At 43.3% G+C, this 14635-nt stretch overlaps 1 protein-coding gene across 3 annotated transcripts in view; it reads right to left on the reverse strand.

The window, feature by feature from the left end:
- The window catches only part of twf2 (twinfilin-2), a 162675-nt gene that overhangs the window by 4297 nt on the left and 143743 nt on the right, over positions 1 to 14635 (reverse strand). For all 3 annotated transcript variants that reach the window (XM_073072647.1, XM_073072644.1, XM_073072645.1), the window contains 2 exons: positions 14010 to 14160; positions 9709 to 9830 (listed from right to left, as the gene is read on the reverse strand). In XM_073072647.1, coding sequence (XP_072928748.1) covers positions 9709 to 9830; positions 14010 to 14160 — 273 coding nt within the window. The remainder of the gene's footprint in view (positions 1 to 9708; positions 9831 to 14009; positions 14161 to 14635) is intronic.

Genomic DNA, 14635 nt, shown 5'->3' on the forward strand with positions numbered 1-14635 from the left:
TTGGACTCAATACTGAATTACAGAACTTCAGAGAACTTGATTTATCTGTACCAGCCTCCATTTGTGGAGTATGCTGTTTTCATTGGGAATGCAGGACATGCCCAACCTGATCCATCAGACATCTTCTTTCTCTACATTTCGCACTCCTACATTCTACATTGAAAAGGCTACACAGCATCCACGCTACCAGACTCAAAAACAGTTACTTCCCCCAATCCATCAAGGTGATCAACACTTCCACTCATTTACTCAACCCACCACCACTTCTTCCACATCAACCACATCTCTCCACAGCCACTCACCCACCCCCTTCATTCCCCCCATTCGCTGTCACTTTACACCTGCACTCCACACCTCATACATACACTGACACACTCCTCTCCACAGTCCCTCACCACCTTCATCCCCCATTCACTGTCACTTTACAATTACATTCCACATCTCATACCTCAAGGTGAACAACTAGCATCCTGTCGTATTCACCTCAATAATAGGCAAATGCTTTGAGAGGCTGGTCAAGGACTACATCTGCAGCATGCTACCACCCACAATGGACCCCTACAATTTGCCTACTGACATAACCGATCAACAGATGACGCAATAGCCACAGCTCTACACACCTGGAGAGGAAGGATGCTTATGTGAGAATGCTGTTCTTGGACTACAGTTCAGCATTCAACACCAGAATTCCCTCTAAGCTTGACAAGAACCTCAGAGACCTTGGCATTCACCCTGCCTTTTGCCCTGGACTTCCTGTCAGATAACCAGCACGTGGTAAGAGTGGGTCCCCTCACCTCTGCCCCTCTGATCCTCAACACGGGAGCCCCTCCAGGGCTGTGTCCTCAGCCCCCTCCTTTACTGTCTGTACACCCACTACTGTGTCGCTACCCACAGCTGCAACCTGCTAATTAAATTTGCTGATGATTCTACATTGATTGGCCTTATCTCAAATAATAATGAAGAAGTCATCTCTCTGACACAGTGGTGTCAAGTAAACAACCTCTCCCTGACTGTCGCAAAAACAAAGAAGCTGGTTGTGGACTACAGGAGGAACGGAGACAGACATCAATGGATCTGGGGTTGAGAGGGTGAACAGCTTCAGATTCCTCGGTATACACATCACCGAGGATCTCACTTGGTCTATACAATACCGAATGTGTGGTGAAAAAAACACAACAGCGTATCTTTCAATTCAGACTGTTGAAGAACTTCAGCATGAGTCCCCAAATCCTAAGGACTTTCAACAGGGACACAATTGAGAGCATCCTGACTGGCTGGCTTGGTATGGGCTCTGTAGAGAGTGGTGCAGACAGCCCAGTGCATCTGTGGTTGTGAACTTCCCACTAGTCAGGACATTAATAGAAACAGGTGTGAATAAAGGTCTTTGACCTGCATGTTAACTCTGTTTCTCTTCCCACAGATGCGGCCTGGCCTGCTAAGTATTTCCAGCATTTTCTGTTTTCAGTTTAGACTTCTAGCATCAGCAGTTAACTTTTGATTTTCAGACTGATGACAATCACCATTCATCAGACTGGAAACAGAAAGAAGATTGTTAAACTGCAAGTAGGAGAGATGATAACTCTGATTGGGTAAATGGGGGTGGGGGCGCAGTGACCATGGGGAATAAGTGTATTAGTGCATGGGAGCAGTTAGAGAGTAACAACATTGGTTCAAGATTCTTTATTGCCATTCGTCGGACACAAGTTTAAAAGAAAATTAAATGATTGTTACTCCAAATCCAATGGAGTCCTGTCTGGCTGAGGGTCTCAGCCCAAAATGTCGACTGTCCTTTTTTCCATAGATGCTGCCCAGCCTGCTGAGTTCCTCCAGCATTTTATGTATGTTTCCAGTATTTGCATATTTTCTCGTTTTTGAAAACAATTTTGCTTTTTTAAAAAAAAAACCTATTAAGTTTGTGAGATGCAAACACAAGAGATTCTGCAGATGCATGGAGGGAATAAACAGTCAATGTTTCAGGCTGGGATCTTTCATCATCATTATGAGACACAAGCTTGGCTGCTGTTGACATTTTGGAGTCAGCAGTGGAATATTGTTAATAATAATTTGAAACCAAGCACAAAGCAAACTAGTCCTAGCAATGATGAAACCATTGGATTATCATAAAAACCCATCTGGTTCACTTACTGTATGCTCTACAGAGGAAATATGCCATCCTCAACTAGTCTGATTTCTATGAGACTACAGAGACACTGCCATGTGACAGTAAGCATGGGAATAGAATGAGGTGGAGGATAAATGTGTGGTTGAGGGATTGGAGCAGGGGACAGGGATTCAGATTTCTGGATCATTGGGACCTCTTTTGGGGCAGGTGTGACCTGTACAAACAGGACAGGTTGCACTTGAATCCCAGGGGGACCAATATCCTGGTGGGGAAGTTTGCAAAGGCTTTGGGGTGAATTTAAACTAGAATTGCTGGGGGTTGGGAACCAAACTGAAGAGATGAAGGACGAGGCGGTTGACTCACAAATAGAGCAAGCTTGGAGACAGTGAGAGGATAGGCAGGTGATAAAGAAGATACACGTCAGACTGATGGTTTGAGATGTGTCTATTTTAATGCAAGGTGTATTGTGAACAAAGTGGATGAGCTTAGAGTGTGGATCAGTACTAGGAGCTATGTTGTGGTGGCCATTACAGAGACAGATGGCAGGGACAGGAATGGTTACTTCAAGTGCCAGGCTTTACATGTTTCAGAAAGGATAGGGAGGAAGGCAAATGAGGTGGGGGCATGGCACTGTTGATTAAAGATAGTGTTACGCCTGAAGAAAAGGAGGAAGTCATGGAGGGATTGTCTACGGAGTCTCTGGAGGTGGAAGTTAGGAATAGGATGGGGTCAATAACTCTACTGGGTGTTTTTTATAGACCACCCAATAGTAACAAGGACATCCAGGAGCAGATAGGGAGGGCAGATTCTGGAAAGGTTTTATAATAACAAGGTTGTAGTGGTGGGAGATTTTAATTTCCTAAATATCAATTGGCATGTCCCTAGACTGAGGGGTTCAGATGGGGTGGAGTTTGTTAGGTATGTTCAGGAAGGCTTCCTGACATAATATGTAGATACCTATAAGAGGAGAGGCTGTACTTGATCTGACATTGGGAAATGAACCTGGTCAGGTGTCAGATCTCTCAGTGGGAGAGCATTTTGGAGATAGTGATCACAATTTTATCTCCTTTACCATAGCATTGGAGAGGGATAGGAACAGACAAGTTAGGAAAGTGTTTAATTGGAGGAAGGGGAAATATGAGGCTATCAGGCTGGAATTTGGAAGCATAAATTGGAAAAAGGTATTCTCAGGGAAACGTATGGAAGAAATGTGGCAAATGTTCAGGGGATATTTGCGTGGAGTTCTGCATAGGTACGTTCCAATGAGACAGGGAAAGGATGGTAGGGTGAAAGAACCTTGGTGTACAAAGGCTGTTGTAAATCTAGTCAAGAAGAAGAGCTTACGAAAGGTTCAAAAAACTAGGTAATGATAGAGATCTAGAAGATTTTAAGAAAGGAGCTTAAGAATGAAATTAGGAGAGCCAGAAAGGGCCATGAGAAGGCCTTGGCAGAAGGAAAACTACAAGTATGTGAAGAGCAAGAGGATAAGACACGAGAGAATAGGACCATCCAAGTGTGACAGTGGAAAAGTGTGTATGGAACTGGAGGAGATAGCAGACGTACCTAATGAATACTTTGCTTCAGCATTCACTATGGAAAAGGATCTTGGCAGTTGTAGGGATGACTTACAGAGGACTGAAAAGCTTGAGCATGTAGATATTAAGAAAGAGGATGTGCTGGAGCTTTTGGAATGCATCAAATTGGATAAATCACCGGGACCGGACAAGATATACCTCAGGCTACTGTGGAAGGCAAGAGAGGAGATTGCTAAGACTCTGGTGATGGTCTTTGCATCATCAATGGGGAAGGTAGAGCATCCAGAGGATTGGAGGGTTGCGGATGTTGTTCGCTTATTGAAGAAAGGGAGTAGATATATAGCCCAGGAAATTATAGACCAGTGAGACTTACTTCAGTGGTTGATAAGTTGATGGAAAAGATCCTGAGAGGCAGGATTTATTAACATTTGGAGAGGCTTAATATAATTAGGAATAGTCAGCATGGTTTTGTCAAAGGCAGGTTGTGCCTTACGAGCCTGATTGAATTTTTTGAGGATGTGACTAAACACATTGATGAAGGTAGAGAAGCAGATGTAGTATATATGGATTTCAGCAAGGCACTTGATAAGGTACCCCATGCAAGGCTTACTGAGAAAGTAAGGAAACATGGGATCCAAGGAGACATTGATTTGTGGATCTAGAACTGGCTTGCGCACAGAAGGCAAAGAGTGGTTGTAAACGGGTCAAATTCTGCATGGAGGTCGGTGACCAGTGGTGTGCCTCAGGGATCTGTTCTGGGACCCCTACTCTTCGTGATTTTTATAAATGACCTGGATGAGCAAGTGGAGGGATGGGTTAGTAAATTTGCTGATGACATAAAGGTTGGGGGTGTTGTGGATAGTGTGGAGGGTTGTCAGTGGTTATAGCGGGACATTGATAGGATGCAAAACTGGGCTGAGAAGTGGCAGATGGAGTTGAACCCAGGTGGTTGTTTATTTTTATTTTTATTTTATTTTATTTTTAATCTCTATCATTACCTAGTTTTTTGAACCTTTCGTAAGCTCTTCTTCTTGACTAGATTTACAACAGCCTTTGTACACCAAGGTTCTTTCACCCTACCATCCTTTCCCTGTCTCATTGTCAGGTGGTTCATTTTAGTAGGTCAAATATGATGCCAGAATATAGTTTTAATGGTAAGACTCTTGGCAGTGTGGAGGATCAGAGGGATCTTGGGGTTGGAGTGCATAGGACACTCAAAGCTGCTGTGCAAGTTGACTCTGTGGTTAAGAAGGCATACAGTGTGTTGGCCTTCATCAATTGTGGGATTGAGTTTAGGAGCTGAGAGCTAATGTTGCATCTATATAGGACCCTGGTCAGACCCCACTTGGATTTCTGTGCTCAGGTCTGGTCGCCTCACTACAGGAAGGACATGGAAACCATAGAAAGGGTGCAGAGGAGAATTACAAGGATGTTGCCTGGATTCGAGAGCATGCCTTATGAAAACAGGTTGAGTGAACTGGGCCTTTTCTCCTTGGAGGAACGGAGGATGAGAGGTGACCTGATAGAGGTGTATAAGATGATGAGAGGCATTGATCATGTGGATAGTCAGAGGTTTCTTCCCAGGGCTGAAATGGCTAGCACGAGAGGGCATGGTTTTAAAGTGGTTGGAAGTAGGTACAGAGAAGATGTCAAGGGTAAGTTTTTTTTAATGCAGAGAATAGTGAGTGCGAGGAATGGGCTGCCTGCGACCGTGGTGGAGGCGGATGTGATAGGGTCTTTTAAGAGACTCCTGGATAGGTACATGGAGCTTAGATAAATAGAGGGCTATGCATAACCTCAGGTAATTTCTAAGGTAAGGATATGTTCAGCACAGCTTTGTGGGCCGAAGGGTCTGTATTGTGCTGAAGGTTTTCTATGTTTTCTCTATGTTTTTATGTAATGTTGTTTCATTTAAAAAATTTCTCTGAAATGGCTGAACAATTCCGTTGTATCACACCACTAAATTCAAGCAGAAGAAATAAATCAGACACACCAATTGGTACTGAATTTGGTTATGACAAACATGCTCAGAGCCCAGTTGTCATTGCAAATTTCTTCTCTGAAACATCCGGGAGAAGATATCTAAACTGTTTCATAGATGACTCAAATTGCAATATGACATAATTTGTAAGGCATGTCCCTGTGTATATTCAGTTCAATTGGAAAAATGACCTACCAATGGAGTTTTAAGAGTGACATTCATTCTAGATCTCATGATGTCTTAAGACCTCAGGTCAAACATTAACAAGAAACAAGGATCCTGTTCTGTATCTGCCATCAGTGCTTTTCCATTTCCAAAAACACTTGGAAGCAGCACTGAAGATAGCAAGGGCATATAATTTACTCTGGGTGGGAGACTACAAAATCTGTGCTCTAGACTAGATTGGTAGTCTAACTGGCAGATTCAGTCTGGAGTATGTATTGAATAAACCAGGCCAAGGAATAAACTTAGTTAATCTTGTCCTCATCAATCTACAAGTGGCTGATGCATCTATCCATGTGGAGTCATTGTGGAGTTGGTCCCACTTTCAGATTGGAAAACATACTCCATCATATAGTGTGGCACTACATTTAGATCAAACCTGGATATTCACCAGGCACTGTGGACAGTCAACAATTACCATGTATTCTCATGGTCTGGTAAATCTTTCACTGTTATTATCTAGCAGGTGAACCAATCTTGTTTCAATAAGGCATGCCAGAGAGCTTGACAGGAGCAATGGCAAGTATCCCAATCTGGTGAAATTGCAATAACCAGACGTTAAGTATGCAAAGCAAGGAAAACAGCATTCAATAGACAATCTAGTTGCGAATGACAGTGAACAATCAAACAACTGTGGCAGGAGGACTCCTGAATTTGAGTGATTGTTGAAGCTCAACTGACCCCACAACCTATAGACTCACTGTCAAGGATTCTGCAACTCAGTATTATTTACTTACCTTTTTTTGGGTGGCAGGATAGAGATATGTCTCTACCAAAGGAGGTGCAAGGTGCTCATTCTCTCCTCTAGCCTGCAGGTCACCCCTGAGCAAGGTGTAGCACCTATTTAGCTCCCGTGATCAGGGTCATGTGAAGCCATGGGAGCAAGAGGTGATGATCATATGAACAGCTGGTGCATATCACAAGTCCTGGTTATGTGATCACTGACACCTGGCAGACAATCTCTGATGAGTATTGATAATAGCTGGGGTCACCAGTATCTTGTAAAGATACTGCCCCGAAGAAGGAAATGGCAAATTACTAAACACAAAGTTCACTGCAGATGCTTGGCACGAACATTTAACTCTCCAACTTCCGATAATTCCCTCCCTCTTCCATCCCCATCCCAGTTTCATTCTGCCTCTTCCTCCAGATGCCTATCACCTCTCTCATGATTCTGCCTTCTTCTACTACACATGGTGCTTTCCCCTTACATTCCTTCTTCACCTCTCCTGCCTATCCCCTCCCTGATTCCCCACCCTACCCCTTAATCTCTTATTGGTTTTTCACCTGGCACATACCAGCCTTCTCCTTCCCACCCTCCTGCCACCTTCTTTATACGGCCCCTGCCCCGTCCCTTTTCGGACCCGACGAAGGGTCTCGGCCCACGGATGCTGCCCGACCTGCTGAGTTCCTCCAGCATGTTGTACATTGCAATGGCAAATTACTTTCTGTTGAAAAATTTGCCAAGAACAAACATAGTCAACAGTTGGAAGACCATGATCGCTCACATCATACAACATGGCACGTAATGACGATAATGACTTTATTATTAGTTGCATGATTTATCTTCTTTTGCACATTGGTTGTTTACCAGTCTTTGTTATTTATAGTTTTTCATAATCTGGTTTTCACATCCTTCCTGTAGAGAGGCGACCAGAACTGAGCACAGTACTCCAAGTGAGGTCTGACCAGGGTCCTATATAGCTGCAACATTACCTCTTGGCTTCTAAATTCAATTCCACAATTGATGATGGCCAATACACCATATGCCTTCTTAACCGTGGCCAAGTGGTTAAGGGTTTGGGCTGGCAATCTGAAGGTTGTTAGTTCAAGCCTCAACTGAGACAGCGTGTGTATCCTTGAGCAAGGCATTTAACCACACACTGCTCCTGCACGTTTGTAGCCCAGTGGCGGCGGTTGGTGTAGTATGGACAAGACAAGACATTGTTTCTGCCAACAGTGTATTCACAGAGTCAACCTGCACAGCTGCTTTGAGCGTCCTATGGATTCGGACCCCAAGATCCCTCTGATCCTCCACACTGCCAAGAGTCTTACCATTAATACTATATTCTACTGTAATGGTGACATATATATAATTTGATAGTAGATTTACTTTGAAATTTGAGATTTTAAAGACGTCACTACACACAATGTCAGCTTGTGCATGAAAGATAAGGTTAAAGTATTTGCAGTTTTGTTCAATCAGAGGTGCTGAGTAGTTTATTCCATCTTTACATTCTCTGAGGATCTCCATCATCACATAAACTAACTTCAGGCCAATCTGATCCATAGAAACCTTGTCAAGAAATATCTGAGAGTACTAGATGTAGCAAAGGCTGTAACAGCAGGTAATATCCCAGCTGTATCTCTGCTCTGAACTAGTCAAATTTCTAGCTACGTAGTTTTGGTCCAGTTAACCGAATGTGGCATCAAGGGGCCTTGGTATAACTGAAAGGGTAATAAAGGGAGAACACTCCAACAATTGGAGTCCTAGCTTACAGAAATGAGGATATTTGTGTCTGCTGTAATTCAATCACCATAACCCCAGGACATCACTGTATGAGTTCCTCAGAGCTGTGCCCTATTGCTTTGTTCACCATTTCTCAGTGTACAAAGCAATCCACGCCTAAATGCAGACAGATCCATGCAAAATTCAGACCCATGCTCTTAAGTGAATAGCAATAGCCATCTCCAACAAGTGAGAAACTAATCATCTACTTTTGATGTTTAGTAGAACAACCATGACTGACTGGATCACCACCATCAACACCACTGAGCAGAAACTCAAGTAGTCTAGCCATGTTCCTACCATTGCTGAGTCTAAACCCCGGAAACTCTCACCCTACTGCATTACATGAGAATCTTCACCAATAGAACTGCAGCACTTGAGAAGTTGGCTCATGACTACTATATCAAAGCCAATAAGTGCCTTGTCGGAGATGTCCAGCTTAAAATTAATAGTTAAAAAACACAGATATCTTAAACACATTAAATAACAGAGCCTGTGACAGTCATATCCAAATGGTGTAAACACTATTATGTGAAACTTTCAGTTCCCTTGTCAGCTCCAAACAGAAGAGATTCTGCAGATGCTGGCAATCCTGAGCAACAGAGACAAAATTCTGGAGGAACGCAACAGGTCAGGCAGCACCTATGGAGGGGAATAAACAGATGTCGTTTCAGACTGAAGTCCTTCATCAAGACTGGAAAAGAAAGGGGGATAGAATAGGAAAGTGGGGGGAGTGGAAAGAGAACAAGCTGGCAGATGATAGGTGAAGCCAGCTTAAGATAGAGGTGGGTGGAGAGTGAAGTAAGGATCTGGGATGTGATAGGTGGAAAAGGAAAAGGTATAGAAGGAATCTGAAGAAGAAGACAACAGTGAATCATGGGAGAAAGGGGAGGAGGCGAGGCAACAGAGGGAGGTGATAGGTAGGTGAAGAGAAGGGGTAAGAAGCGAACCAGAATGGGGAATGGAAAAGAGCAAAGTGGGAAAATGGAGAAACTACCTGAAATTAGAGAATTCGATGTTCATGCCATCAGGTTGGAGGCTAGCCTATAGGAATATGAATTGTTGAACCTCCAACCTGAGTTTGGCCTCATTGTGGCTGTGGACAGATATGTTGGAATGGAAGGGAACAAGTCTTTAGTAATGTGTTTGAATAGCCTTCAAAGAAAAAGTAGAATAAACCTTCTGAAGTAGGCAATATTCTCACATTATAATCTCAAATTCACCTCAGAACAGAGATGAGCCTCCAAACCTTCACCAACTAGAGGGAAGATCAGTCAGGGGTTTCACAACTCACCACATTCCCTCGAACATGTATTCACAGATACACACAGGTGACTACCTTTTTGACAACTTTCAGCTGCAGCTGCTGTTCTACCACATCCAACAGAGGTCCTTTACAGCTGGAGTAGAGCATTCGATCTTTAATACCACATTTATACCCTGGCATGGAGTAGATAAACACTGTGGAAATAAAAGTAATAATTTCAATAAAGTTAGAAATAATGACCCAGTACAAATGTGTATTAGCTTGGAACTGTTTGATTTCTATAAAGTGGCTAACAATGAGGAATAGACTGTCATTGCATGTCACATTTGACTGTAGTGAATCTGCAGCAAGTAGAACATAGAACATAGTACAGCACATTACAGGCCCTTTGGTCCACAATGTTGTGCCGACCCTCAAACCCTGCCTCCCATATAACCTCCCCACCTTAAATTCCTCCATATACCTGTCTAGTAGTCTCTTAAACTTCACTAGTGTATCTGCCTCCACCACTGACTCAGGCAGTGCATTCCACGCACCAACCCCTCTCTGAGTAAAAAAATCTTCCTCTAATATCCCCCTTGAACTTCCCTCCCCTTACCTTAAAGCCATGTCCTCTTGTACTGAGCAGTGGTGCCCTGGGGAAGAGGCGTTGGCTATCCACTCTTATCTACTCTTAATATCTTGTACACCTCTATCATGTCTCCTCTCATCCTCCTTCTCTCCAAAGAGTAAAGCCCAAGCTCCCTTAATCTCTGATCATAATCCATACTCTCTAAACCAGGCAGCATCCTGGTAAATCTCCTCTGTACCCTTTCCAATGCTTCCACATCCTTCCTATAGTGAGGTGACCAGAACAGTACTCCAAGTGTGGCCCAACCAGGGTTTGATAGAGCTGCATCATTACATCGCGTCTCTTAAACTCTATCCCTCGACTTATAAAAGCTAACACCCCATAAGCTTTCTTAACTACCCTATCTACCTGTGCGGCAACTTTTAGGGATTTGTGGACATGTACCCCCAGATCCCTCTGCTCCTCCACACTACCAAGTATCCTGCCATTTACTTTGTACTCTGCCTTGGAGTTTGTCCTTCCAAAGTGTACCACCTCACTCTTCTCCAGTTTGAACTCCATCTGCCACTTCTCAGCCCACTTCTGCATCCTATCAATGTCTCTCTGCAATCTTCGACAATCCTCTACACTATCCACACCACCACCAACCTTTGTGTCATCTGCAAACTTGCCAACCCACCCTTCTACCCCCACATCCAGGTCGTTAATAAAAATCACGAAAAGTAGAGGTCCCAGAACAGATCCTTGTGGGACACCACTAGTCACAACCTTCCAATCTGAATGTACTCCCTCCACCACGACCCTCTGCTTTCTGCAGGCAAGCCAATTCTGAATCCACCTGGCCAAACTTCCCTGGATCCCATGCCTTCTGACTTTCTGAATAAGCCTACCGTGTGGAACCTTGTCAAATGCCTTACTAAAATCCATTTAGATCACATCCACTGCACTACGCTCATCTATATGCCTGGTCACCTCCTCAAAGAACTCTATCAGGCTTGTTAGACAAGATGTGCCCTTCACAAAGCTATGCTGACTGTCCCTGATCAGACCATGATTCTCTAAATGCCCATAGATCCTATCTCTAAGAATCTTTTCCAACAGCTTTCCCACCACAGATGTAAGGCTCACTGGTCTATAATTACCCGGACTATCCCTACTACCTTTTCTGAACAAAGAAAAACACCTCCCTCCAATCCTCCTGTACCATTCCCGTGGACAATGAGGGCATAAAGATCCTAGCCAGAGGCTCAGCAATCTCTTCCCTCGCCTCGTGGAGCAGCCGGGGGAATATTCTGTCAGGACCTGGGGACTTATCCGTCCTAATGTATTTTAACAACTCCAACACCTCCTCTCCCTTAATATCAACGTGCTCCAGAACATCAACCTCACTCATATTGTCCTCACCGTCATCAAGTTCCCTCTTATTGGTGAATACTGAAGAGAAGTATTCATTGAGGACCTCACTCACTTCCACAGTCTCCAGGCACATCTTCCCACCTTTATCTCTAATCGGTCCTACCTTCACTCCTGTCATCCTTTTGTTCACATAACTGAAGAATGCCTTGGGGTTTTCCCTTACCCTACTTGCCAAGGCCTTCTCATGCCCCCTTATTGCTCTTCTCAGCCCCTTCTTAAGCTCCTTTTTTACTACCCTATATTCCTCAATAGACCCATCTGATCCTTGCTTCCTAAACCTCATGTATGCTGTCCTCTTCCACCTGACTAGATTTTCCACCTCACTTGTCACCCATGGTTCCTTCACCCTACTATTCTTTATCTTCCTCACCAGGACATATTTATCCCTAACATCCTGCAAGAGATCCTTAAACATCAGCCACATGTCCGTAGTACATTTCCCTGCAAAAACATCATCCCAATTCACACCCGCAAGTTCTAGCCTTATACCCTCATAATTTGCCATTCCCCAATTAAAAATTTTCCTGTCCTCTCTGATTCTATCCTTTTACATGATAATGCTAAAGGCTAGGGAGTGGTGATCACTGTCCCCAAGATGCTCACCCACTGAGAGATCTGTGACCTGACCCGGTTCGTTACCTAATACTAGATCTAGTATGGTATTCTCCTTAGTCGGCCTGTCAACATACTGTGAAAGGAATCCGTCCTGGACACACTTAACAAACTCTGCCCCATCCAAACCCTTGGAACTAATCAGGTGCCAATCAATATTAGGGAAGTTAAAGTCACCCATGATAACAACCCTGTTAATTTTGCAGCTTTCCAAAATCTGCCTCCCAATCTGCTCCTTGGTATCTCTGCTGCTACCAGGGGGTCTACAGAATACCCCCAACAGAGTAACTGCTCCCTTCCTGTTTTTGACTTCCACCCATACTGACTCAAAAGAGGATCCTGCTACATTACCCACCCTTTCTGTAGCTGTAATAGTATCCCTGACCAGTAATGCCACCCTTCCTCACATTTTCCCCCCTCTCTATCCCTTTTAAAGCACTGAAATCCAGGAATATTGAGAATCCATTCCTGCCCTGGTGCCAGCCAAGTCTCTGTAATGGCCACTACATCATAATTCCATGTGTGTATCCAAGCTCTCAGTTCATCACCTTTGTTCCTGATGCTTCTTGCATTGAAGTACACACACTTTAGCCCTTCTACCTTACTACCTTTACACCCTTTATTCTGCTTCTCTTTCCTCAAAGCATCTCTGTATGTTAGATCTAGCTTTACTCCATGCACTTCTTTCACTGCTCTGATCGCTCCGGGTCCCATCCCCCTTGCAAATTAGTTTCAACCCTCCCGAACCATGCTAGCAAACCTACCTGTAAGGATATTGCTCCCCCTTGAGTTCAGGTGCAACCCATCCAATCTGTACAGATCCCACCTTCCCCAGAAGAGATTCCAATGATCCAAAAATCTAAAACCCTGCCCCTTGCACCATCTCCTCAGCCACTGCCATCTCCTCCAATTCTTACCATCACTATCACATAGCACTGGCAGCAATCCTGAGAACACCACCCTATAAGCCCATGAACGTAGCGGTTTGCATGACGCTATTAGAGCCTGGGGTGTCGGAGTTCAGAGTTTAATCCTGGTGTAAGGAGTTTGTATGTTCTCCTGTGACTGTGTGTGGGTTTTCTCTGGCACTCCGGTTTCCTCCCACAGTCCAAACATGTAGCAGTTTGTAGGTTAATTGGTCATTGTAAATAGTCCTGTGATTAAGCTAGTATTAAATAGGTGAGTTGGTGGGCGATACAGCTCATTGGGAAGAGCCTGTTCTATGCTGTATCTCTAAGTAAGAAATAAAATATGCATAATTTGCAACCTTTGATTGCAATAATTTGTTACCACTTTTTAATGTATAATTAAATGTGCAAGAACATTGCTCTGTGTAATATTAAAGCCACAACAGAGTTCAAAGTTGCCTTGGAATATGTGATGGACAAAATTAATTTACTAAGTGGAGAATGAATTAGGAGCAAAGCAGCAAAACTTTACAACTACAGACCTTTTAGATGCAAAGCAAGTTTGCAGATCTGAATTCATTTCCTGCTTCCTTTTCAGGCAAAAAACTGCTGATATAGCAGAACCAAAATGGATGACTTTCCAAGTATAAAGAGACAAAAGGCTCATTAAACCACCAGAATACTTGCTAAACAGGAATCAAAAAGGCTACAAGGAAAGGAGAGGCTGGGAAATGCCTCACCTTCTGGTAGAACTTTTTGCCCAACTATAGGCCTTGCTTTGTATATGCTGCTGTGAGAAGCTAACAATAAGCAAGACAATAAATGAGCAATAGCCAACTGGCAATATTAAACATTTGTGAACTTACCAACAGACTCTAAATAATCGCCTTCATGTGTATGTTTGTATAGGAAGAAATGGTAACGAGCAGCATTATTGGGGATCCTCTTTGGCAAGTCAAGTATGTCAGTTACATCAGTATGCACCAGGTTAATGGTTTCCTTCTCTATGTCTAGTTTCTGAAATGTGGAGAAGAAAATACAAGGACACAGTTTTGATATAAGCCAACACTTTTTTTAATAACTTACAGAAAAATAACTTGTACAAAATATAGCTGAGCTATAAAACTAACTTTGTTTCCTCTTTTAGCACTTCTGGTATACAAATGGAATAATTGAATGATGCAGCTCAAAGCTCATCATACCTGTTTCAGCTCTTTGGAAGAGTTACCTAATTAACCCCACTCTACTGTACTTTACCTATGTCTCTGAAAAATCCTTTCTCTCCCACCTCCTACAATCCAACTATCCACAATCTGTTTTTGTTCCATTGGCCTTAATGAAAGTTATTGAGGAAAAAGAATATTTCAATTTTCTTTGTTTAGATCATTCAGCTCTGCTGTCACAAGGATTGTTACAGAAAATCTTTCCTACCAAACGCAGGAGAACACACATTGTAGTACAATAGTCTCTGTTTTATTTTTTGTACCTTATT

Source organism: Hemitrygon akajei, chromosome 19 (assembly GCF_048418815.1).
Source record: "Hemitrygon akajei chromosome 19, sHemAka1.3, whole genome shotgun sequence".
Classification (NCBI taxonomy): Eukaryota; Metazoa; Chordata; class Chondrichthyes; order Myliobatiformes; family Dasyatidae; genus Hemitrygon; species Hemitrygon akajei.